A 25442-nucleotide genomic window follows, 5' to 3' on the forward strand; every position below is an offset into this window, starting at 1 on the left:
TTCCCAGGTTGGCGATTCCCGCTTTCTGTACCACTTACAGAAAACATTGCGAAACATCCCGCAAATGGCGGTCAGGATACCTCAGATACACCTCGATACAACCCCTGAGGATGTAAGGAGAGAGCATCTACAGAAGTACAAGAGAACGAGAAGACATGATCGACTTTTCGGTTGGTGAAGTTCTTCCATTTTCTTACTGAGACAAGGAATATCCACGATGTTGCATAAACTTTGCACATCCAGAGCAGGAGACTGCAGTTGACAGCTAGCAAGGTGAGCGTTACTGTGTGTTATTGGCCAAAGCAAGTTTCTTTGAAGCTTTCCACCATGTTTCTCTCCCCCGGCATCTTTCCTTCATCTCCGCTGAATCTGTTCCTCCCCACATGTCCCTTGCTTCTCGCATATGCAGGTCTCACAGTCATGTGTTTCTAGACGACATATCTTACCCTAGTACACGGAGTCCTCCGCAGAAGCCCCGGGAGTACAAAGTAGAGAGCCCATTGGGCTGCCAATCCTTGACTTTCTCCTTACCACCACATAAAAGCAAAAAGAAATAACAAGACACGCCGAGTGACAGACAGAAGCTGAGAGCGGCTGGGCAATGCATGCATGGCAAAAAGCAATGAGAGCAGGGGGAAAGATGGAAAAAAGAACAACGGTGGACGAAATGCAGAGTAACGGCGGGCGTCGACAAGGTTAAAAAAAGACTCACCTGGGACCTGGTCCAAGCCAACGGGAACATGCACCTGCCGCGTGCCGACCGATATGCATGCACTGTAAGACTGTACGATGGACGATGAACGGTGGCCTGAGGGGGATCGAGCGGAGGCTGACCAGTGCGCAAAAATGGAGGCGTGTAGGCACGCGGCGCAAAAATAAGGACCAAGAAAGTGGATAGAGCGTGCGCATCCACGGGTGGGATCGACCAAGGTGCCAGGCGAAGGAAGCATAAAAATAAGTGTCGAGCTGTCAGTGCGCAAGAGGAGTGTGCAACCGGAAACTAGAGCTTGTCCGCCCGAGCAAGGTAGAATGCGTCAAAATATGAATAGGGGACATAAACAAGAGGTGAAATGGAAACGACAAAAGGTCATTGGCAAGATGGTGATTCGTTGAATCACTGTCCAGTGGTTATGGATAACTGGGGCGTTTAGAGTGACAGAATACCACTGTCCGTGGCGAGAGGAATCGAAAGACGGTGAATCAAGATTGCCTGGTCCGTGAATTGAAACGTCACGACCAGATGGGAACGAAGGACGGTACCCGGCAGTGTTTGCATTGTCCATCGTTTCTCCCTCTCACAAATACGGTACAATGAGGTTGGAAGATGTCCAAGTAAACGAACCAGAATGACTCCCTGCATGGGGTAGAAAACTAACAAGAAAGCTCGTAACGACATATCAGACAATGTGTCTCTTGTCATCCGACGGATAGGCAAAGGCAAATGTGGCAAGCAGTTGTGCCGTGCAAATACACGTATCGTACTCGTACAAAGTACAGAATAAAATATAACTTTTATTGATATATTTTATTTTTGTTTCATATTTTAAAAGTCTGCATTCTTCCATTACCAATTTTTCAAAAAAAAAAAAGAAAACCAGCGTCAATTCATACAAGATTTCAGCTCATTCAATGCATTAATCGATTTTAATGACATGACAAAGATCGATATATAAACAAACACATACAGAACCCCATGAACCGAAAGGAAATTTCCCATAATCCAAAAACAATATGTGCCGCCCAGTTTTTTATGAAATATAGATGGTATGTAAAAAGAGATGAGAAACAAATATGCCAGCCCAGGAACAAATAAATATTGGAGGTACGCTACACGGCAAAAGCAAGAGCAAGAGGGGGCGTGCCGGTGCGAAATGCAAACGTACAGAAATATAAAACCAGAAAACCTCCATCCGGTCCATCCCCGCAACGAAAAGAAAACAAGAGCCGAGAACTCGTGAAACCAAAAACGAAAGGATATTAGGTAGTAGTATGTATAAAAAGATACGCAAAGAGGGTCATGCAACAAGGCCAGGACAGCCTACGATGCCAGATTCGTCCGCGACAGGTCAAAGCCGGCAAACCCGTTGTTCTCAATGGGGCTCTGTGCGCCGCTGGGCAGGAACACGGAGTAGTCCGTTCCGGCCTGCAGCTCCTCCGTAAAGCTGCCGTAGCTGTGGTTCCGGCTGATGCCCTCGTGGATGGAGCCGCCGTGGATGGACCCGTAGGAGCCGCCGCCGACCGACACGCCCGTCGGGCTGACCGTGCCGTCGTAGACCACGCCATCGAGGCTGTTGCCGTCGTAGGCCACGGGGCCAACTTCAAAGGCGGCGCTGTCGAGGGCGCTCGCGTCAAACGCAAACGGCACAGCTTGGCCATTGGGGACCGTCGTTGACGCAAAGTGGTGGTTGTGGTTCATGGACGGTATGATGTGGAAATCGTCGCCGACTTCGCCCAGCACGGTGCCGACATTGCCTCGACCAGTCGCATCCGTGACCGTCGGCAGCGACGTTGGCGGCCCTGCCGCCTCTGTTGTGGTGGCGGCAGCAGCAGTGGTGGCTGTGCCGGCGGCGGCCGTGATCTCATCGTGCGACCAGTGGGCCGGTGCTGCCGGCAGCAGCTCGGGCGACGACGGCGACGACAGCGACGGCGACAGGGCCATGCGCATGCCGCCGCCCGTCCGCTCATTGGCAAACATGAGGAGGCGCTCGGCGTACTGGGTGCGGCTGTTGGGACTAGCGCTCAGCGTGCGCACAAAGAACTCGAGCGGGTCGACCGAGAAGGACATGCGGCCGACGCCCAGCACGCCCATGTCAGAGGCTCCGGCAAAGTCCATGCCCATGGCGGCACCGCCACCGGCGACGTTGTTGCCCGAGGCGCTGGCCATGTCGCAGGCCTGCAAGACGTTCATGGACCAGGTGCCAATCTCAAAAATCTTCTCAAAGATGCCCATGCCGTGGACTTCGATGGCCTGTGGGGGCAGGCTCTGGATGACGGCGGCGGTGCGGGCAGCAATGGTGAGTGGGAAGGCGAAGCGCATGCTCTCATCGGGTGCGGTCCACGAGAGGAGTTGCTGGCGGAACGAGGACTGCCAGACAATGAGGCGCAGCCACTGCTGCGTGATGAGGAGGTCGGCTTTTTGGATGTCGGTCGTCTCCGGCTCGTTCTCCTGCTTGATCTCCGCGTCGTCGCCGCCCGCCACCCCGCTTGTGCGCAGCGCTGCATTCAGTCCAGCACTGAACTCGGCTGGCGAGCTCGGCGACGGTGGCGGGGCTTCGTGGCCAGTGGGCGACCGGTCTTCGGGCGTATGGCTCGCCGTGGACAGACCATGCGTCACAGTTACAATCTCGCTCTTGGCTTTGGCGAGGAAGGGCGGCCGAACGGCGAGGATGGCCTGAAGGGTGAGGTACGTAGCGGCCGTGACGCGTGGGTCGGAGCCTTCGTTCCAGGCGTTCACAAAGGATTCGTCGAGTGGTGTATAGGAGCTGATGAGCTGGCGGAAGCCAGAATGGATCTCGGGGGCTTCGTACGGATGGCGGGTGGTTGGAAGCGACGGAGTCTTCTTGAGTGTAATGGGTTTGCTTCGGAGAATGGCAAAGGATCTGTATGAGGTGGGGTTAGTATAGCAACCAAAGAACTCGAAAAACTATGACGGAGTACGCTTACCGTTCGGTCACAAAGAGCTGCCAAAAGGTACGCTGCCGGCACAGCTTTTCCGCAGCATCCAGGCCGGCGTAGGAAGCGTCGTCATGCAATGCAATCTCCTGGGCAAGAGTCAATGCCTCTCGCAGGTAGACCCACGACTTGCGGGACTGGTTGATCTCGAAGAAGGATGTCGAGAGCCAAAACGAGGAGATGACGGCGTTCAAGGACGCGTCGTTGAAGAAGTCGTATGACTGGCGCGCCGAAATGCATTCGTCCAAGAAGAAACGGCCGGCGCATTCCCACGACGGGTGCGGTGCATCCGCCGTGATGTTCTGTCCAGACATGTGGAAGCAAGTGAGGGCGCACAGGGCGTAGAGGAAGTTGCGGTCCGAGAAGGTCAGCTCGGCCAAGCCGGCGGGGCTCCGGTTGACCATGTTGCGCACAGCGGGCATGTAGGGGAGGGGCATGATGGGGTAGATGTGCTCGTAGTAGAGATTGACGCATCGCGGCATGAGGTACATGTAGCTGCGGGTCGTTGGGCGGTAGTGCTCGGACGAGAAGGCGCCGCGCGGTTCGACGGCGTGCCGGGGATCCGACGACACATTCTGCCAGGAGATGTCGGACGGCGGCGCGGGTGTAGACGGGACCGACATGTCGATGCCATTGACTAGGTCCGAGCTGCTCTCGCGGCTGTGTTTGTTGTTGCTGTTGATGTTGTTGGCGGTGTTGGTGTTTTGATTGGTCATGGCAGCGCTGGCGTTCTGTTCAATCGAGTACCGTTCCCGGAGCTCGTTGATGACCCGCCCGCGACCACGTTTGGGTCCCCGTTTCAGAGGAACGTGGTCGCGCTTGCAAGCCAGCGACGCATTGACGCACGGCTGGCACGGAAGTTGGCCATCGCAGCGGATTCCTGGGGTCACGAGTCAGCAGGCGTGAGCCAAGGCGAGAGAAGCATTCTATCAAGGGCGCAGCGTCGACCATGGGAAACTCACTTCGTCGACGGCAGTGGTCGCAGACGGTGCGTTTGGGCAGTGCTTGGCCGGGCCCGTTCTGGGTCTGAGCGGACTCGGCGGCGTCGTTGGTGTAGAGGACGGCCTTGGCGCCGGCCTGGGGTGACGGCGGCGGCGGCGGCGGCGGGAGCGACGGCAGCAAGTCGTCGATACCACCGTCTTCGGTCTTCATTGTCGTGGCGCAAGCACCCACATAGTCTGCCTTTGTGGGCAGCGCGGCACCAGGACTGGGCCGATGCGACCCGACGCCGATGCGTTGGCTGTTGGGTGTGGGTGTGTGCTTGTGTGTATGTCTGTGTGCGTGTCGCGTCGTCGATGTTTTCTATCAATTCTGCAATCGTACAGTGGAGATGAACGTGGACGGACTCGGCGCTCGGTGTAGGAGCAAGCGAGACGGCGTGCAGGGGCCTGTAACCAGTGTCGAGAGAGAAGAAACGAGAGAGAAGAAAGGAATGTTTGCCAGGGCCGGCGTTGGCCTATGACTGACAAAACGCAACGAGACGATGACAGGATGAACGCACAGGCGAGGCTGTCACGATGTTGTCTCTGTGCTGACAGATGGCGGGTGTGTTTTGAGTGAGGAGAAGGAAGAGGAGGAGGAAACAGAAGGGAAAAGGAATGATCGGCTGGAGCCAACCAGGCCGCTGCAGGGTGGCTAGAGCTGCAGCCGTCGCAGCAAACGACAGCAGTTCCAGCAGCTTTACGGAGTACAGACCCTGATCGAGGACGTGGGCGAGGGGCCGGCGTAAGCGAGCGGTGGTCGAGGCTGGTGGTGTGGCCGAGAGGGGAATGGAAAAAAGCAACAGGATAAAATGGGCGATGGAAAATTCAGTCCATTGTTGGCCGCAGACGGCGGGGCTGCGACAATGCGGGGGGGTCTTGCCGGGGGACGTTAGCGAGCGAAGGACGCACGATGAGCGGTGCTGCAGAATTGAGAATCGGGCGTGATTGGCGTGCAAGAGGGAAAGAGCGCTGGGAACGTGGTGAGATGGGAAGGAGGGTGGGCAATGGACACTGTCAACACGGAAGGAGCGGATGGCGAGGATGGTGAGGAAGGAACGAATGAGAGCGTGAAAACCCAGATCTCACAATCTCAGAAATACTTCAATACGAGGGTGCAGCTACGTAGATTGTGGGCAGACTGCAAACTGCCGTCAGAAAGAGGCGACATGCGAAACGTAATGAAAGCCAGACGGACCGATGAGAGTGGGCATGGAGGGAGAGGACGAGGCTAGGAGGCTTGGACGTAACAACAAGTCCATAACTAAGACACAAAAAATTTACAGACGAAAACTGACAAGTCCAAGTATCTCCGCCTTTCGACTGTTGATCATTGGGAAAAAAGGGAAGGTGAGGAAGGCGAGCATAAACAGAAGGTGAACAGATTGTCAAAATGAGGGAAGGAACGACCGCGTCGACTCATACTACATTACTCATACTTCATTTGCGATGGCTGGTTTTTGGCAGCGGCATCGCCGTCGAAAATTTACCCCTTCATTTTCTTTCATTCGTGTCTGAAGTGCGCCTTTGTCTGGGCGTTGCTCTTTGGCCTTTTTTACCTTTATATTGCTCACGGTTGATGCGCGCGCCATGCTCTTTTTTGCCGTTCCGCCTACTTTTGCCTGTAAGGAGTACGAAATATGCACCTTTTTATTCTTAGGCCATTTGAAAACGTTTTTCTTTCTTTTTCTGCTTTTTTCTGCTTTTTTCTGCTTTTTTCTTCTTTGCTCTGCGCTTTAGCGCGGCACTAGCACTGTGCAGACCATCTGCACCAAACCGATTTGGCCCACAGAGGCACAGTCGGTGCGCGATATCGGGTCCCCCCCCATTGGGGCTCTAATGGCGCCCCTGACAGGCGGCTAGCGAGGGTCTAGAGGCCCGCAGACAAATGGCGAACAACGCCAAACAGAAATTGACACCTTGGCCAACTCACTTCACGTTCACTCGACTGTCTGGACCGCAGGGCCGTATTTACCTGGTGTCATTTTTGTTACATTTTCCCTACAGGCCGGATTACGTCATTGGCTGCGCATCCTGCGCAGGACATATCAACGGGCAACACGGCATGCGGTGAGGTTTTTTTTTTTTTTTGTCAACTCCGGGAAGCTAGGACTTTTGACTCGATTGGTTGGGATCTGCATCGAGCTTGATAGCAAGGAATGGCATTGGTCAATTCATTGTTCATTGCCAATCGTCTCCGGCTTGGATTTTATATTTGTGTTCAGCAGATGTGCATCAATTCAATCCACCGTCCGCCATACTTTCACGCCAAGGCCTATCGTGAAAAACACGGAAAAATGATGTTGACTTTATACGAAAAAGTAATAAGTTTGCCTTTCGTCGCAATAGAAAGACCGCCACAGCATCAGGCTTACAGCTCGTCCTTTTTGAATGTTTCCTCGCTGCCCTCGTCGTCGATGTCGTCGCCTGCATTCGGTGCGTCCGTTTCGCCCTCAACCTTTTCGACGGTTACGGTCACCTTGTCCGTGGGCTGCTTCGTCTCCTTTGCGTCGTTCTTGTCGTTCTTGTCCCCGACCTTGTTCTTCGTCTCGTCCGTCTTCTCCGACTTCTCCGTCGCATCGTTGCTCACGCCCCATTCGGCGTCGTCGCCCTCCTCAGGCTCCAGCACCGCCCGGATCTCCAGCGCCGGGTCGCCCGGGTTCTCCACCGCTTCCAGCCGCCATGCACGACCGTCGGCAATCTTGACCAGCTTCCCGACGAGTTCCTTAATCACGTCGTGGCGGATGTTGAGTTCCTTGAGCTCCTCGGTCGAAACAATGGCCACCTCGCCGCCGTTGGCTTTGCTGGCAGCACGCACGAGGACCTTGACGACGCGGCCGTTGTTCGCGAGGAGCTTGGCATCGTTGCCGCCACCAAAATGCTTGGGCGCCTCTAGTTTGAGCGGGGGCTGGCCGTCCTGGCCGCGGCCCAGGGCCTTGCGCGCGCCAATCGTGACGCCGCCGACGACGATGCCGGCCTGGTTGTGCGGTGTCTGGCCATCCTGGCCATCGCCTGCTCTAGCTGTGGCATCTCGGTCCTCTGCCTCGGCGCCGGCGGCCGTTGGAACACCGCGCATTGCCGCGTAGGCTTCAATGGTCTTCTGCTGGTGCCACTGAACGGCCTCTTCCTCGGAGCGGACAATGAGGCGGCAGCTGATGGGGTGGGCGCGGGTGGGCTTGGGGGGCAGGAACGCCGGCTCTTCGCAGAGGCGCGGCGTGCGCACCTCCATCAGGTACGAGCAGGTGGTGACCTCCTTGATCCAGCTGATGCGGTCGTTTGTGCCGCCCGGGTTGCAGTGGTACTGGATCTCGACCGTGCGCTCGCGGCCCGTCAGATCACACACCGTCCCGCCCCCCAAGCGCTGCACCATGTACCGCTGGTCGCCCTTGACCTGCAGCTCCGTGTTGTAGGCGTCGCCGCCTGGTTTGGTCGACGCAGAGCCGCCCAGCGGCTTCTGTACCTCCACGTCCTTGGCGTGTATGGCGTGCGCCTCGGCCTCTCCTTGTGCGGTGTTCTCGTTCTGCCGCTTCTTCATCCGCCCCAGAACGTAGTCTTGGCTGTGCGGATCTTTCACGGGTTTCCCCGTCTTGGTCGTCAGCGCGTGAAACTGCACAATCTCCTTGCCGTAGCAAAAGCTGTAGCTCCACCACCCCGACATGTAGTACAAGCACTCGCCCTCGAGCGTGCTGATGATGTCGACGCCGCGGCCAGACATACGGGCCAATTCACGGGCTTCTCCGGCACGGGCCAGCTCGGCCGCGGTCTGGTTCGGTGGCGGTGGCGGCGCCAAAACGGGGACGGAGCAAAGGTAGCGAGAGGGTGGCATGTTCATGATTTCAAAGGTTTCTGAGATCTGGGTGCCGTCCGCGGCTTCGCTATCATCGTCGTCGTTTGAGTGTGCGCCATTTTGACCAGTTGCCGCCTTGGGTGCAATGTTGTTGGTATGTGATGTTGTGGGTGCCGCAGCAGCGGGATTGTTCTGGTAAGCGCTCGGATCGTGGCGGCCGGCGCCTTCGAGGAGCAGCTGGGCATCCTCTTCGAGAATGTAGGATTCAGAGAAGACGACTTCGAACTGGAGAAGGAGAGGTGGTTAGTATTCAATAATTGGGGAGATCCCTCCACGGCGATACTTACCTGCGGATAAGCAAGAATGTCCTCGTGGATACTAAACCCAGGTTGTCTTGCTGCGCTTAGCTGCAGTGCAGCCAGCAGTGCTAATATGGCGGTTCTCATGATGGTGGTTGTCGGTACATATTCGCAACGTGGTCAGCTCGAGTCGTGTGATGATGAGTGGAGATGGTGCCAGGTGTACTTCTGTAGCTGTCAATGTTCGGACTTAGTAGACACCTTCATTGAGGAAATTACGTGGCGAGCAGCCTTGTCATACGGAGAGTGTCGCACGTGACACGTCATGTGTATCCACGTGACGCGAAATGTACGGTTTTGGGAGATGCACGCGAGGAGATGATAGTTAGTGGAATTCTGTACATGACATTCACATCACCTATTGGCTCCCTCAAGATATCTGCCTCTTGTAAAGAGGCGTCGACACATATCAGAGCTAAGTCACAGATGCCGTGTGAAGTTGGTCACGTGTACTTCACTGTCATCTTTCAGTCAGTAATCACTGGGCGCACTGCGTAGACATGAGTAGTAACAACTTGACACTAGAGCTGTATATAAAGGCGTGGCAATGTATAAGCCCTCAACCCGAAGCATATATAAACCGTTAGCAGACCATTCAATAATGTTGAGAAGAAAAGACATCGGCAATTAAAGATCACAGCCTTGAAATCGACTAGTGACTACAAGCCGGATGAATTGACGAAAAAAGCTGCAACGTCTGCTCTCACAGCACGAAACAAGACATCCTCACAGCACGAAACAAGACATCAAAATAAAAAGACAAAAATATAAAAAATAAAAATAAAAATAAAAAACAGCATCGGCAACACGGAAGAGAGCAGCGAAGATGGGGAAATGGAACTCCCTTTTCGGAAAGAGGCAGTTGCAATCGACGCCTCACGTGGAGCCAGATTCAAGTGGTAAGACCCAGGCATCCACCAAACACACGCCCGGCAAAGACAAGTCTCAAGAAAATAAGGCTGTCACGTCGCCACCCGGACCAACACCGAGACGACCAGCGGAACGGTCGCGAGCGAACCAAGCGGTCTCAACAACGCGTACCCCACCGTCGTTGTACGCCTATACACCACTACCGTCACCACCCAACGACGAATACCTAGCTCCGACAGGCCACGACGACGAGAATGTACCACTTGGACGCCTCCGGGCCCTTTGTCCACACGGACCTTACCAAGAACAACCTGCACAGAAAGTTATCACCACATTACTCACCAAATATGCCACGGCCACCAAGGCCACCAAGGCGACGTGGAAAGCAAGAACGGCAAGTACTCACCACGCAAAGAAGAGACCAACAAGATTCTTGGGCAACATCGCCGTAGTATCACGTCACAATGACATCGATGTGCTCGCCGCGCGTGGCCTGTACAATGCCGCTTGCAGCCCGCTCGTCCGTCTACCAGACGATGTGATTGCACGCATCATGGGCTACCTGGACTGGGACGATCTGTACTTTCTCCGCCACACGAGCCGCGTGTTCATGCGCCTTTTCAGCTGTCGAGATGAGTTTGCCTCGCTGCGCGACGTCAACGCCATCAGCAACAATACCAGCCTCTATGTCTTGCCTACGCCTTGGACCCTGCCGGCCTTTCCGACTGACGACTTCGGCGCATGGTCAACGTTGCGCCAACGCGGCCACCTCGCCGAAGACATGTGTGGAGGCTGCAAGGCCTACGGGCAGTTTCGTTACTACGACATGTTCATGCACTGCACAGCGTGCGAAGCCGACCACCCGATGAGCCTTTTTTCGGGAAAGATGATCCGACGTGATGACAAGGCGATTATGGAGAACCGAGTGTGCCAAGCACACGAAGGACACGTACGGCTGTGTCAGCACAAGACAGTTGACTGGGACACGGTCATCAAGAGTTTACCGAATGGCCGCCTCGACAACAATTTCCGGGATGATTGCTGGGCCAACCAGCTGTCGAGTGCAGAGGTTGACAACACCGCCTTCTCAGTCGACGCTCATCTTCGAATTGTGTGCGACCATCCAAGTCACGCAAAGCATCCCCACCATACGGGCGAGGCCGACGACCGTGTCCAGGGTCAGGGCGAGGCGGACCACACACAGCTTCCTTCATACGAACGCTTCACGACCAAGGACCACGGCGAAAGCCCGTCGTTTGTAGTGCACGACATGATGGTGGACGGTGTACGGCACAAAGTGATTACATGGTCATATACTGCCCACCTGAATCTCGCCGACGCCGACGACAGTAGGCATAACGGAGCTATTACGGCACAGGCCTTCCGGGATCGTGTTCACGAGCTGCACAAGGGGCATAGCCCCGCCCGGTACATTGCACCTCCGGACTACCCGGGCATCCTGCCCGAGCTACGCTGCGTGGACCCAGAGCGCTGTGGCTGACTTGTGTACCAGGGATTCCAGCGACGGGGGGGAGATGCCCCAATCGCTTGTCGGAAACACGAAGTTGTACGGGCGCTTCCAGTCCGCATTTCGGACATTGACCACCTCCGCGTTCGCCTGGCCACCTGCGACCAAGGACCACGCTGTCTCAAGCTGATTTACACACGGATCATACGACTCGAGGGTTTCTACGTCCACCCTTGTCCGTCATGGCCACCAGCTATGATACATGGACCACGCCAGCACAACCAACACTTTTTTCTCCGTTTACGCGATGCATTTAGGAATGCCTCTGTGCCTCTCGGATGGTACCAGGCGTTGGATACCCAGTCGTACCATATGACGGACGATCCTACACGGCACCACTCGCAGTGGTGCCATGGTAAACGTTGCCGTTTGAATCCTGCGTTTCTCCGTGAACGATGTGTGTCGACTGTATACGAGATGAACGGAAATTGTACGACTGGATGCGAAACAACCCAATCAAGTATGTATCATCAAACAGAGCAAAATATAAGGGACGGTTATTATATAACTGTCGGGGTGCAGCATCAGTGGAAGTATTAAGACCATGGCTTATTTACAAAGGTCTCATAACACGCGGCCGACCTGAAGCACAGTCGTTCAAAAATGTTGTTTAAAAAGGATGGCTAAATGGGGAGGTGTGGAAGAAAAAAACGCCAGCGATGTTACTACCACGTGTTTGTTGGATGCGGGCTTTGCGTTATATGGATTTTGTATTGGCGTGGATGTGAACCAGGAGAGCGAGGGAGATGAATGGGAAAAAAGAATTTGAACAACTAGTGATTTAACAACTGTGTCTGCTCCTTACCAACAATTGTGATTTTGATCTAGAGAGGATGAGACTAGCAGAGCCTTTGAGTTAGGTCGCCTGGGGGATATTCATTTTCGACCTGTTGCACGTCATTTTGTGGCTGATAGTGAATGGCGAGAAGAGGTTCATTTGGTGGAAAAGTTGCCCCGTGATGTAATTCCTTTCGACTCAGTCGAAAACCCCCAGTCTCTGGAAGGCCGGTCTCGGCGGAATGCGTATCTTACGCTTGACCCTTTTTTTCTTTTACATAAAATAATCTCACATAACCGTCATTCTCAGAAATATTACTGCCATGTCATCCATCTACATCGTGAATTCGACTCGTTTTCCGCCTCAAGAGCGTGTTTCAAAATGCGTCGTTGCGGACACCCAACAAAGGAAACGACGGAGCAAGGGGACATCCTGCCCCAAAAATGCGGGACTGGCGGGACCCACAACAGTGACACCCCCGTGAGTTGTGTGCCCTGCTGCCTATAACAAGAGGCTCTGCGGAATTTGGGGTTTTACTTTGTGTTTTATTTTATTCCCATATGCAGTCCGGTCAGGTACGCCGTATACTGCACTTGCTTGGGCACCACAGACATGCCCTGCCTGCCGTCAACGTGACACTTGACGTGCACAACTCGAGCTAGGCAGACATTGTGGTTGCCAGCCAAGACTTGCGATGCGGCAGTGCTCCTTTTTGTCTTTGTTGATCTTATTTTATTTTATTTTATTTTTTTCTTCCCTTTTTGACCACTTTTCCGTGTCCTCGGTAACAGTTCCTCAGTCCTCGCCACATCGCCAAGATGATGGGTAATCCGTATTGCCGTCCGGCGGCGGTGCAGCAACTTGCCGGACGCTTTCCCTCCTTGGCTTAGACGGCACTGGCTTTCCGCCTCATGGCATCCAGCCCCAAACTGCCTCTACTGCCACCCTTCGTCTCTGCCTTCTCAGCAGAGCCTCAAAAAGAAAACTCGGAGAGTTTCTGCCTGAGACAACGAGGTCCAGGCTCTCGTTCCATGTCGCAGAACTATGACGAGAAATGGAAAGACTTTAGATCGACAAGAAGCTTCACGGAATCACTGCTCTGCCTCCTTTTCTTCACTGGTATCATGAACGCCGGTTGTGAACTGCAACCCAAGATACGGCCTTCCTTTTTCATTGTACTCGATTTTAATTTGCCTTCTTGTTTTAAATTTCTTTGTACGGGTTTCTTCCGGCCGATCCCCGTCCAAGTCCTCAGGCCACCGAGAGTGGATCGTCCATAGCCATGGTTGGCAAATCACCAACAACGTCTGGTCAGTTGAGTCAGTCTTCTTGTTTTCGTTCTCGCGCCCTTTGCACTTCTCCGGTGGGAATGCCGAATTCTGCTTCGCCCCCCTATCTGTACATGATGTCAACCTCTCGTCAACGTATAACTGTGACTTGACTGAGACTGAGCCTCGTTGGAAACAAAGAGATATAAAGGACGGCCCGGTTCCTCACTTGGAAGGCATCAACTCCTCGTCTCATCCCATACCACACACACTCGTTCTGACGACGTGTTCCTGGTCACTCGGGCACTTTCCCATTCCACTACCATTCAGCGACGACGATCCTGCCGTCTGTTTGTCCCCCTTTCGCACACAAGTATGGCACACAGCATGAGCCGAATGGCGTCTGAGGCACAAGTGGCCGGCCCATCAGACATTGTCCGCCAACAATGGCTGGACCAGGGCATACGAACACGAAAAACCTACATTACTGTCTGGTACTGCGTATGTTGATGTTGCCCCTCCCTATCGTTCTGCTTTTCTTCTTGAGAAACACGTCCAAATTAACGACCACCACTGTAGTGCGACTGCGGCAATGGTCCCATGCTCTTGTCGGACTCTTGCTCTGGCAGCGGCTGCTCGCACTACCGCTGCTCGTACTGCACGGAGGAGGAGATTGAGGAGACGACCGACGACTACATCCTGCAAGCTGCCCTGCAGACGGCTCTGCAGGCACACCACGCCCCGGCATGCTGCTCCTCCAACTGAGGACGGCACCTACTTTTGCTTTTCAGGGCAGATTACGCCAATCCGCGTTACGGCAACAGACGACAAAATACAGAGTGCAGTTTTGCATCAGAGCACTTGGACGGTGCATATTATTTCTCGGATTTCTCTTGTGCGGGCCACAACAGAACAGATTCATGCGGTGGATGTCTTCTTTTCTTCCTTTGTTGTTTCCATAGCTATATTCTCTTATGTCTTCGGTGCTGTGTTACGATGCTACGACGTGTACGTCCAACTCAGCTCAACTTCAATGCCACTGAGTCTTCTACTGTTCCCCTTGTCTCTTTGCAGCCGTGACTCCTCCCAACGATGGTATGACAACATACAAGCTCGGTCATCGTACCAGCCTCTCCACTTTCGATGGCATAACGCACCCCACGGCCCGTGACCTGACTGCTTGGCCCGCCAGGCAGAAAAGCAAAAAAGTGTCATATCTCGATGACGAAATACCTGAGACATTGGCTTGTGCACAAGTGCCATTGGTGGTTTTTGGCAGGAGAGACGAAGGGGAACGACGGGCCACGACCGGGTTGCTTTTGATCAGAAAAAGAAACAAAAAAAGTGTCACATCTGGCTTGTGATCCGCGTTGACTCCTCTCCACGGAACAATATTCGTCAAAAGCGACGCAGCGAGAGTGAGGCAGACCGAAAAAAGGGGGCTGGGTGTACGGTCTGCTGACAGTCGCGCCCTCGCACCGGTAGTGCATCGGTCGCCATTGGACCGAAACCGACCAGTGAGGTCTCAGCCTTGTATGCGGCTCTGCTGGGGTGGGGCACCTCTGCGTTTTGTTTTGATTTGTTTTGGTTCGTTCTGGTTCATTTTGGCCGTTTCTGTGTTTTGGACGAGGGGCGGGGCCTATGGACGCCTAGCGGGGTCTTGATGCAACAGTAGTTTGCCGGCCAGGACTGACAGGACTGATCTTGTCGAAAGCCGCGTCCTGAAGGAGGTCCATAAAGTGGTCGTTGTAGACGCACGAACGTCAACGTCTTCGACGGTACGATTAGCGCCTTGGCACCGTGACAAAAGGCGCACTTTGGAAATTCAAAAGGAAACGAAGACGGAGTAACGGAACAGAAGACGGAGTTGTGCCTCCCGATTGAATGGACCTGAGCTCGTCGGATCACAACTTTTTTCCTGGCAACCAGCAGCCTGCAATGCACATATGCAGGCAACAGGCAGGGTGTTTTACTTTTGCTGTCACCGAAGTGTACGTCCCGTAAGGCGGAGTGAATCACCGCGAAACAGAACCCGATCAAGAAAAATAAAAGAGCCAAAATGTAAATTGACGACCTGCCATCTCACAGCCATAACTTGGCTCGGGTCTCTGTGGCCCTGTGATTGGCTGTTTCGTAAAATACAATGTCACGGAATGCAACACGGAGGACTTTACTCTGTCAGCCTACAAAGGCAGAATGTTGACGCTGGTCCAAAAAAATAAAATAAAATAAAACCTAAACATAAAAAACTTCATGCATTTCGAGGACAAATGATCTCTGCAGCTCTCCGAGACTCAATAATAGCCGAAGCGGGTTGCCTTGGCTGTCCCACGCGCTCCGGCAAATGCACAAGAGTGTGGAGGGGCGGTGCAGAAGGTTACAGGCGCAGGTGCAGGTGCAGCTGCAGGTGCATGTGGTGCCTACAGTAGCGTGCATTCTCTGCCTGTGCAGCTCTGTGAATCGACGACACGACGACCATCACGGAAGACAACAGAAGCTCGTCCGAATTTATTTCGTCACGATGACAAGAGTGGCAAGAGTGTTTGCCGGTGCATTGCTCATTGGAGTATGGCACGTCAGGGCAAGGGCGTGCGGAGTCGCCTTGTAAGGCAGAAAAGACAGGGGGTGTGGGGGAAGAGTTCTGACGAGAGTCACAGCCATCGGTGCGTGGGAATGCGTGGGAATGCGAGAGAAACGACCAAGAACAACATGACCGATAATGAAAACTATGACCAGACGACGAATGAGCTGCCTCAGAAGCACAATTGGCCGAACAACCAAATGCGCCCAAGGAGACCTGCATTGGGTCCGCCACCAACCGTAAGCACTTGCATCTCGATTCCCAGGCAGCAGCAGGCAGAGAAATTGGGCCACTGGTGCGTGACTGTGTGCTGTGTCAATAGACAATTTGCATGGCCATGCATTGTGCTCTGCTGACATTGCACAAGACACAAGCGTATATTGTCTTTGTCATTGCATAATGTGTAATGTCTGGCACGCCGCACTGTAGAGTGAGTAGACGATCAAAGTGAGATGCAATTGCGCCTCTGACAGGGTAAAACGGTATTGACGACATCGATTTTTCTTTGCTGGAATCCCCCGGAAACGCCATATAGTCCGCCGTTTATAGGTGATGATTTCGGGTAAATAGAGACAAGAAAACAATGACGATGGCAGAGACCGGTTGACAATGAGACGGTATTCCGGGCAAGACAGGCAAGAATCATCATAACCACTGCACATGGTGTCGCCTGGGAAGAGTTGCCGACATTCCTGGCCGTGGTCTTAGGCCGGGCGCAGCGATCATACAAACGTCCAACACAGAATAGAGGGCAACATATAGGGCTCGGCATCGGCCTTATTTCGAGCGGCCTTATTCTCTGTGGCTTTATTCTCTGTGGCCTATATTTTCTAGAAGGGGGATAAAATGGCAGAATGAGACCAGCTGAGAAGCACGGCAGAGAGGTGGCGCGAAGCCAGGGGACGAGAACAGCATTGCTTCATCCGGGCCACGGGAAGATGCCGCCACGAGGCAAAGCACCAATACGGCCTATAAGGCCCATTCATGCCGTGCTTTGGTCGTGCTCACCGTTTTATATTATCCGCGCGCAGCGCACGCCGGCATGTTGGTAGTTTTGGTAGTCTTCCGCGCCTAATTAACCGTGCCGTCTCGCGTGTCGTGCTTCCCGGGTCAGCAAGCGACACAACAAGGACCAAAGGACCAAAAGACCAAATGACCACATGGGCACCGATGTGTCTGTTGGTGTGTTGGCGTTCATTTATACTGTGGCGCTGCCACATTTCGTAAATCTCTGTTCCTGGCCCGGATAAAATGGCGGAACGAGCGGGAATGCAGGCCACGAGATGGAAATTCAGGAACCAGGAACCGCCCGTGGCCTTCAGCGTGATAGTCGGTAAGCATGTCGGTAGGCATGTCTGCAGCGTGCAGACGCACGTCGTGCCAGGGATGACAATAAATAGACAGAGGTTGCCCTGCAGGCACGTCTGCTGGACCATGCCGTCGCCCCCAGTTTGAGTGTTTGTTTTCTGTCTGCGTCGATTTTTGAATTCTAAGTTTCATTCTACCCCTGTGTCTCATCACACCCACTCCTTTGCACCCGGAGCCGATCGTCGCTCCTTCCACTCCTTTGAAAACAAACAAAAAGACGAAAACAAAAACAAGCACATCGCCTGATCTCCACGCTTAAATTCAAAACACCGTCGCAACAACAACGATAACACTACGACATGAGCTCCATGACATACTCGTCAACAAAACCTACAGTCCTTACTTGATACAATACCAGCCGTCTGCCAGGAGCAGACGTGACTATGACCAGTCGACGACACCACGCTCATTGAACAAAGAAACACATCAGATACAACACTTGGTACAATGTATACCACCAGGCCATCTCGGGCATACATGCCCCGGTCCACGGCCGCCAATGCCATCGACTGGGAGCTGCCTGGCGGGGGCGCCGAGGCCTCATCGTCGCGCCAAAACCTCCAAAACCGCCAAAACCGTCAGTCGCCGACGAGTCCGCTGGCACGCTTGTCTACGATCATGGCCTCTGTCCGGAGCAGCCTCGTGGGCCAGTCGCCAAGTGACGAGGAAATTGGTAGAGCGCAGACCCATGTCTACTACAGCGAGGACAAGACGACGGGGAGCAGTAGCGACGACGACGGGCCCAAGGGCAGGACCGGCAAGGCCGGCGTTCGCGGGAAGGCCAGCTCTCTGCGTGCCGTGTCGTCTCTCGAGTCGCTCTCTGTGGCGCAAGAGCGCCGGGATGCAGAGAGAGAGAGTGCTCGTCGGCTCAGCACGATGACGGAAGCCGGTGCGGACGATGGTCGTTTTGGGTGTCTCCCCGCCGCTCCTCGACGCCGTCGCCGTGTGCTCCTGATGGCTGCAGGTGTCCTGGCCGCGCTGATCTTGGTCATTGGTCTCAGTGCCGGCCTGGGCGTGCGTGCCGCCAAGGCCCGGCATGCGCTCTTGGCCGGCTCTGGTACCAACATGTCTGCTACATCTACACCGTCCATCGTCCCCCCACATCCCACAGCCACGCCCATTAATTTCAACGTCACATCGTCCACCAACGCTACGTCACCAACGTCCACGTCGACGCTGCCGTCGTCTACACTCTCGTCCAACGCATCCACAGTTGTGCCGCCCACGTCTTCCAGTACGCCTCCACCGGCCGTCGTGCCATCCTCCAGCACACCTTCCCCGGCACCTCTTGCCACGCCTGCTCCTTCACCCTCACCATCACCGTCACCGTCTCCGACGACCACACCCATACTAACGACGCCGGCTCCTTCTCCAGATCCGGCGCCCACGCCATCACCCACGCCAGAGCCTGCGCCCACACCGGACCCTGCACCGGCCCCTGTGCCGGTTCCTGTGCCCGCGCCCGCGCCCCCCACGTCGCCCTCGTCGCCGTCCTCCAACAACCCGTCCGGCGGTCCCTTTGCGGGCGACGTCACCTACTACGCCCCCGGCCTGGGGGCGTGTGGCCGCTACAGCGCCGCCACCGACTACATTGCCGCCGTCTCCCAGTCGCTGTACGACGCCGTCGGCGCCGCCCACGGCGTCAGCAACCCCAACAACAACCCGCTGTGTGGCCGCCGCATCCGCGTCGCGCTCGGCGGCGGCGTGGGCGCGACTGTCGACGTCACCATTGTCGACCGCTGCACGGCCTGCGCGGAAAACGACGTCGACCTGTCGCCGAGCGCCTTTGGGCAGCTGGCCGGGGCCGCGATGGGACGGGTGCAAGGGTCCTGGTTCTTTTTGGACTAGGCGGCAACCGCATCTGTGCGAATGTGCACCCGTCATGTTTTATGTTTTATGTCCATACATTTTGTGGTTTCGACATGCCTTCACTTCTTGTACATTGTTTTTCACTTCGTCGTGCATTGGCACGCCTCTTTGTATATACCCTATTGAACATATTGAACTTGGTTCACATTTATCTCATCGACCATGAAAAAGTCCCTGCAGCACGTGACAAGTCGTCGCATGATGTCACGGCGATGTCCAGCAGGAGAAACTGCTTCGGTATCAGCCAGGTTAACAAGATACCCTCTACATCAAATGCAAGTCCACGACCTGGTATTATGTGCATGGGTCGCTCGTGTCTTGGATTAGCGCCCGAAGTTGTGATCGTTAGCGGATGTCGTGATTGCGGGCGCCCCACAGTTATCGTCGGGGCAGAAATGGACTCGGCCGAGATATAGTGTCGACCTCTGCTCGGGCAAGTATCATCAACGGCCGACATGGAAATGTACGGCGTAGGTAAGCTGTTGTTCCAGTCGAGCTTTACGTTTTGGTGGATGTTTAGCAAGCTCTACTATCGGACGCGGATGGTGCCATTGTTCAACAGCTTGTCTGGCCTTTCATCTTAAAACGACAACACATTGTCCGCAACACGTTGTCCTGCACCTTGTCGGATTCACTCTTGTCTACACTCGTCCGACTCTGCGTCACACTCAGACACACTACCATGGCAAGACGCGACATCCCACGCCACAATGGCGATGCCAACACGTCGAGCGACGCCGTTGCCCAGCATGACGAGACCTCTCCCCTCCTCGCCGCTGCGCAGCCCGTCCACGGCAACGTCCCGCCCGGCGCCAAGGCCGTCCCGGGCCTCTTCTGGATCGAGGCGGCCCTGTTCACCAATGTGTTCCTGGCCGGTTTCGACGGCACCGTGACGGCCTCGACGTACGCCGTCATCACGTCCGAGTTCCAGAGCGCCAACCTGGCCGCGTGGATCTCCACGTCGTACCTCGTCACGACGACGGCGCTGCAGCCGCTCTACGGCCGCCTCTCGGACATTGTCGGCCGGCGGGCCTGCCTGCTGGCGGCCACCCTGCTCTTTGGCCTCGGCTGTCTCGGCTGCGCGCTGAGCCCCAATCTGGGCCTGCTGATTGCCATGCGCGCGCTGGCGGGCGCCGGCGGCGGCGGCCTCATGACGATGGCGACCATCATCAACACGGACCTCATTGCGCCGGAGCAGCGCGGCATGTACCAGGCGGGGCAGAACATCTTGCACGGCGTGGGTGCCATCCTGGGCGCGTCGCTGGGCGGCACGCTGGCCGGCTGGCTGGGCTGGCGGTTCGCCTTTCTGGTGCAGGTGCCCATCTGCCTGGCCGCGCTGGTTGTGGCCCGCGTCGTGGTGCCCAAGAGCATTGTGCCCCGGCGGCACCGCGCCATTGTCAAGCCTGACGTCGACGGCGACGGCGACGGCATCGATGCCGACGTCGAGTCTGTCGTCGGTGGCAACGCGCGAGAACCCTCGACGGCCACGGCCACCGTGACGCGGCCCATGTCGACGTGGGAGCAGGTTGACTTTCTCGGCGCCGTCCTGCTCATAGCCGGCCTGTCCCTGTTTCTGGCGGCGCTCAGTGCCGGCAGCAACAACGGCGGGGCGGGCGCGGGCGCCGCCCTGGCGTGGGCGCAGCCGTCGGTCCTCGGCTGCCTTGGCGGCAGCATTGTGCTGCTGGCCGTCTTTTTCGCCGTCGAGGCCCGCACGACGGCCGTGCCCCTGCTGCCGCTCAGCATGCTCCACGGCGTCGAGCGCGTGTCCCTGCTCGTCGCCAACGTCTGCCTCGGCATGTCTGGCTACGGCTTCCTGTTTCTGATGCCCCTCTTCTTCCAGGCCGTGCTGCTCGACTCGGCCGCCGTCGCCGGCCTGCGCCTCGTCGCCTCGTCGCTCGCCACGCCCCTCGGCGGCCTCACGACGGGCCTCGCCATGAAGTTTCTCGCCCCGCGCTACGCAGCCAGCGGGCCCAACGCCCTCCTCACCGCCCTGGCCCGTGGCGGTGCCCTCGTCCTGCTCGCCGGCGGCGTCGCCAACCTCGCCCTCGGCATGCACGACCCCTCTTGGCACTACGCCGCCTACCTCACCGTCGGCGGCTTCGGCCAGGGCATGTCCTACCCGGCCAGCCTCTTCCGCTTCATCGGCGCCTGCGACTTTGGCGAGCACGCCGTCGCCACCTACTTGGTCTACCTCGTGCGCTCCGTCGGCTCCGTCGCCGGCGTCGCCGCCATCTCCACCATTGTGCAGACGCACCTCCTCGCCCGGCTCACCGACGTCTTTGCCGGCACCCCGGGCGGCGCCGAGCTGATTGACACGCTGACGCACTCCGTCGAGGCCCTGCGGGACCTGCCTGCGGACACGCGCGTCGTCGTGCAGGGCATCTACTACGAGGCCTGCCGGCGCGGGCTGTACTTTTTGCTGGCCGTGGGCAGCGTCACGGTGGTGTGCACCTTGTTGCTGTCGACGAAGCCAAGAAAGTAGTTGGTGGTGAGCATTTACGTAAAGGAATTGATTGTATATTGGCGTTTTCATAAAAGCATGTATTTATTGTTGAGATATTTTAGTAGGGTAACAGTGATATTGTTTTGTTTTCTTTTTCTTTTTATCGTCAAATAATAAATATAGAACAAATCAAGATATGTAGACATTGTTGTTGTGACCTACGATGCAAAGTCTTGGTAACGCATTCTAATACAATTCATCCGTAACTTTGTTGTCTTTATCTCGACGGAATCACATGCCTGTGGTCAACTCCACAGTTGCAGAGTCGCATTTGAGCATAGTCGGATCGGAGAGTAGTACTGGCCCGGTGGAAAAGAGGCAGGGGGCGGGAGACACAAGGCGACGGTCGGTAGCCAACGCGGACAGTTCCGCACCGTTTTCTTCGTGACTTTTCTTCGCAGGGCAATGCCAAGATCATAATTCTCAGTTTACACAAGTGGGGAGGTACTGCTGTGGCCAACGACTCGCCCATGTGACGTGGATCGTGGTAGATGCGGATAGGAAAGACGAAATAAATGCAGAATCCGAACGTCACGACACCTGTTTTTACATTTAAAACACGGTGGCTCAAGCACGTTGCACATGTTCATACAAACGTGCGATGCTCAACATGTTCTGAGACTGGTATTGCGACTGTCGGTGCCCGGAGTTCTCGGCACAAGCGAGGACCTTTTGTTCTTCGCTATAGCACATTTTCCCCTCGTCCATGTCGACATCGGCCGTCGGCGTCGCATTAGGCATAGTGGGCGCCACGTTACGCAGGCTTGTCCACCATTGAGAGAGACCATATCTCCATAGCCACTACGATCGACAGAGTACTACGATGTGTAGCAGCATCGATCGCCGCCGACGCCCTTGTTTTTCCATATTGCATTCGTCGTTTCAGTGCCGATCCTGACGCTCATTCTGAACCAATCGATAGCCAGCAGCCCCTGTGGTGTAAATGACGGCCCAAAGCCAGTTTCCTGTTTAGTACACCGCCGGGCGCTACTGGGCATTCTGGCCCGCTTTGGCCCGTCTTGGGCGGCAGTTGAGCGGTGGAACGAACCGAACGAGCATTGGAAGCACAAAGTCGCATGTCGTGCATATCTTACCTCCTTCCCCATGTTTCCTAGTGCCGTGCAGCAATTGGCTGCTTGGCCGGCAGCTGGACCATGTTGCTGCGTCACGGCTGCTGAGTGGACCGAACGTCGTCCGGTGCGATAAGCTTAATTGGTCGTGGTGCTTGTTCCATAATACAAGCTCACGACAGTACTTTTGTACGCATGCGCATCGAGCTGGGAGGGACCTGGCAGTATGCGGCCAGTCCACCGAGGCCAGAAAGGGAAATCAAAATGTCGTTCCGGATACGCAGTCGTTGTCCCTCCCATGTTCGTCCCATCCCCTCGAGTTATATAAACCGGCTCGAGTCGACGCATTCACCAGGAAATGGAGCCAGGCAACCTTCCGGTACCTCCCCACACAGCTCTCCAATTTCCCCATCTTGATCCACGATGAAGACCTCCTACGTTCCCGTCTTGGCCGGCTTGGCCAGTCTCCAGGGCGCCCATGCCTGGGGCAGCCTGGGCCACGCCACCGTGGCGTATGTGGCGCAGAACTTTGTGACGAGCGAGGTCAAGACGTGGGCGCAGGGCGTGCTGGGCGACACCTCCACGTCGTACCTGGCCAACGTTGCGTCGTGGGCCGACACGTACCGGGCGACGACGGCGGGCAAGTGGTCGGCGCCGTTCCACTTCATCGACGCCGAGGACAACCCGCCGTCGAGCTGCAACGTCGACTACGCGCGCGACTGCGGCAGCAGCGGCTGCTCCATCAGCGCCATTGCCAACTACACGCAGCGCGTGGGCGACGGGCGCCTGAGCGCGGCCAACATCAACCAGGCGCTCAAGTTCCTCGTGCACTTTGTCGGCGACATCACGCAGCCGCTGCACGACGAGGCCCTCGACGTCGGCGGCAACACCATCAAGGTCACGTTTGACGGCTACAGCGACAACCTGCACGCCGACTGGGACACGTACATTCCCGAGAAGCTCGTCGGCGGCAGCACGCTCGCCGACGCGCAGTCGTGGGCCACGAGCCTCACGGCCGCCATCAACACGGGCAGCTACGCCAGCGCCAAGGCGTCGTGGATCGCCGGCGACGACGTCGGCAGCGCCGTGGCCACCGCCACGCGCTGGGCTGCCGACGCCAACGCGCTCGTGTGCTCCGTCGTCATGCCCAACGGCGTCGCGGCCCTCGAGACGGGCGACCTCTACCCGACCTACTACAACGGCGTCGTCCCCACCGTCGAGCTGCAGATCGCCAAGGCCGGCTACCGCCTCGCCAACTGGCTCAACCTGATCTACGCCCAGAACATTGCCGCCGGCGCCGCCGCCAAGCGCGCACCCGTGGCCGACCTCTCCGGCGCCGACCTGCTGCCCCCGCCGCGGCCCCTGAGCAAAGCAAAGCTGGCCCGCGCGGCGCTGGGCGGCAGCTGCGGCCAGCACCGTCATTGAATGGGCGGGCGCGCTCTATACGCGATGTGAACGATGACGACGTGACGACGTGACGACGTGAGACGAGATGCAATTGTAATTAATAGTGGACATATGGTACATAGAACAGAAAGAACACTATGATAGTCTGCAAACGACAGGGTACAATGGATTGTGCGTTTTGTCGCACGGCCCGTCTCCATTCCGCATGTCCTCACAGCGTAGGGTATTGGTATTGTCTCCTCCGCCACTCATGCCGAAAACACCATGCTCGAAACGCCCGACACGAGCAGCGCCCACACGCCCAGCTGCGCCATTGTCATCGACGGCGACGTGTGCCCGCCCGGTGCGGCGTCGTTGCTGAAGCCCAGGATGCGCGACTTGTTGAGGTCGCGGTGGTTGACCGTGAGGCAGTTGCCAAACGAGCTCAAGTCTGGGTTGGCGGGCGGCGCCTGGCAGTACAGGTAGCAGCCCTCGACGACGTGGACGGCGTTGGGCGAGCAGCAGGCGACCATGTCGGGCTCGGACGCGTTGGTGCCCGGGATGACGGCGACGGGGACGTCGTGGGGGATGGGCAGCGACTCGAGGTCGGGCAGCACGCCGGCGCCGGGGCAGGTCGATGCCGGCGAGGGGGCGTTTGACGTCGCTGAGGCAGCAGAGGACATTGTGATGGTGAGGTGTCTTGTTGAGTTTTTGTGTCGAGAATAATTATCTTCGTGATGTTGGTATTGATGATGTATGTTGGCGATGGTAGAGGCAGAATTGTGAGATGATTTATCGCCATGGTGGACGTATCTTATCATTACATTAATTACACACGAGGCCCCTTCGGCACGACACCCCGGACATAAACTCTGCCAGTTTGTTTACTGCTTGGCGTTACAGTGGCGAGGCTATGCCGCCCTGATTTCGCGAAGGATGCCCTCAATCCCTGAAAAGACCTATGATCCCTGCCGCTTTGGGCATGTCATCTGCCCTGTGGGGCGACCAATGGGTGAGAAAGTGTATGTACTCCCCGGACGGGTTTTAAGCTTATGACGAGACGAAATGGATTGACTCGGACGTGTTCGCAGGACCACTTAGCATCATTGAAGCGATAAAGAGAGGCCCTTGAAAAGGTCCATCTGTTGGTTCGTTTGTCAATTGGACCCTTGAGACCCTGTTCGACGTAAAACCTGCCAGGCATCCTTGGCATGCATCCACCGCTGCAAGTGACATCATTTCGGCGGATAGCAAAGTTGAGCCGCTGCATAGCGCCTTGGCACACTCATTTCCCAGTCTTGACAACAGGCCTAATAGCGGGCCGCAATATTATGAAGCAAGCAAGTCGAGTCCCGGTTATCGCGGCACGCGAAGGAAGATAGAATGGAGATAATGTGTGGACTCTGCAGCGTAACCCGGTGAC

The 25442-nt window shown here is 56.1% G+C and overlaps 8 protein-coding genes across 8 annotated transcripts; 5 read left to right on the top strand and 3 right to left on the bottom strand.

Moving 5' to 3' along the window:
• Positions 1-2038: 2038 nt before the first annotated feature.
• SPSK_02957 (uncharacterized protein) lies at positions 2039-5823 on the bottom strand (the record flags this gene model as incomplete). Its single annotated transcript, XM_016729803.1, has 6 exons — positions 2039-3599; positions 3664-4552; positions 4635-4945; positions 5019-5128; positions 5174-5736; positions 5802-5823. The coding sequence occupies 6 exons, from the start codon at positions 5821-5823 to the stop codon at positions 2039-2041; spliced, it is 3456 nt and encodes a 1151-aa protein (XP_016584799.1).
• Positions 5824-7023: 1200 nt separating this feature from the next.
• Positions 7024-8885, bottom strand: SPSK_03208 (protein OS-9; the record flags this gene model as incomplete). The annotated part of the gene is made up of 2 exons (XM_016730049.1): positions 7024-8724; positions 8787-8885. 2 exons carry the CDS (start codon positions 8883-8885, stop codon positions 7024-7026), a joined length of 1800 nt encoding a protein of 599 aa, XP_016584800.1.
• A 739-nt stretch (positions 8886-9624) lies between these two features.
• SPSK_03306 (uncharacterized protein) lies at positions 9625-11169 on the top strand (the record flags this gene model as incomplete). The annotated part of the gene is made up of 1 exon (XM_016730144.1): positions 9625-11169. One exon carries the CDS (start codon positions 9625-9627, stop codon positions 11167-11169), a length of 1545 nt encoding a protein of 514 aa, XP_016584801.1.
• Positions 11170-13617: 2448 nt separating this feature from the next.
• On the top strand, positions 13618-14007 carry SPSK_03726 (uncharacterized protein; the record flags this gene model as incomplete). The annotated part of the gene is made up of 2 exons (XM_016730560.1): positions 13618-13743; positions 13822-14007. The coding sequence occupies 2 exons, from the start codon at positions 13618-13620 to the stop codon at positions 14005-14007; spliced, it is 312 nt and encodes a 103-aa protein (XP_016584802.1).
• Positions 14008-17638: 3631 nt separating this feature from the next.
• SPSK_03361 (uncharacterized protein) lies at positions 17639-19039 on the top strand (the record flags this gene model as incomplete). Its single annotated transcript, XM_016730199.1, has 1 exon — positions 17639-19039. One exon carries the CDS (start codon positions 17639-17641, stop codon positions 19037-19039), a length of 1401 nt encoding a protein of 466 aa, XP_016584803.1.
• A 703-nt stretch (positions 19040-19742) lies between these two features.
• SPSK_03225 (MFS drug transporter) lies at positions 19743-21542 on the top strand (the record flags this gene model as incomplete). Its single annotated transcript, XM_016730066.1, has 1 exon — positions 19743-21542. The coding sequence occupies one exon, from the start codon at positions 19743-19745 to the stop codon at positions 21540-21542; it is 1800 nt and encodes a 599-aa protein (XP_016584804.1).
• Positions 21543-23056: 1514 nt separating this feature from the next.
• Positions 23057-24058, top strand: SPSK_03497 (nuclease S1; the record flags this gene model as incomplete). The annotated part of the gene is made up of 1 exon (XM_016730335.1): positions 23057-24058. The coding sequence occupies one exon, from the start codon at positions 23057-23059 to the stop codon at positions 24056-24058; it is 1002 nt and encodes a 333-aa protein (XP_016584805.1).
• A 230-nt stretch (positions 24059-24288) lies between these two features.
• On the bottom strand, positions 24289-24702 carry SPSK_03711 (uncharacterized protein; the record flags this gene model as incomplete). Its single annotated transcript, XM_016730545.1, has 1 exon — positions 24289-24702. The coding sequence occupies one exon, from the start codon at positions 24700-24702 to the stop codon at positions 24289-24291; it is 414 nt and encodes a 137-aa protein (XP_016584806.1).
• Positions 24703-25442: the final 740 nt, after the last annotated feature.

This window comes from Sporothrix schenckii (assembly GCF_000961545.1).
Source record: "Sporothrix schenckii 1099-18 chromosome Unknown Cont47, whole genome shotgun sequence".
Taxonomy (NCBI): Eukaryota; Fungi; Ascomycota; class Sordariomycetes; order Ophiostomatales; family Ophiostomataceae; genus Sporothrix; species Sporothrix schenckii.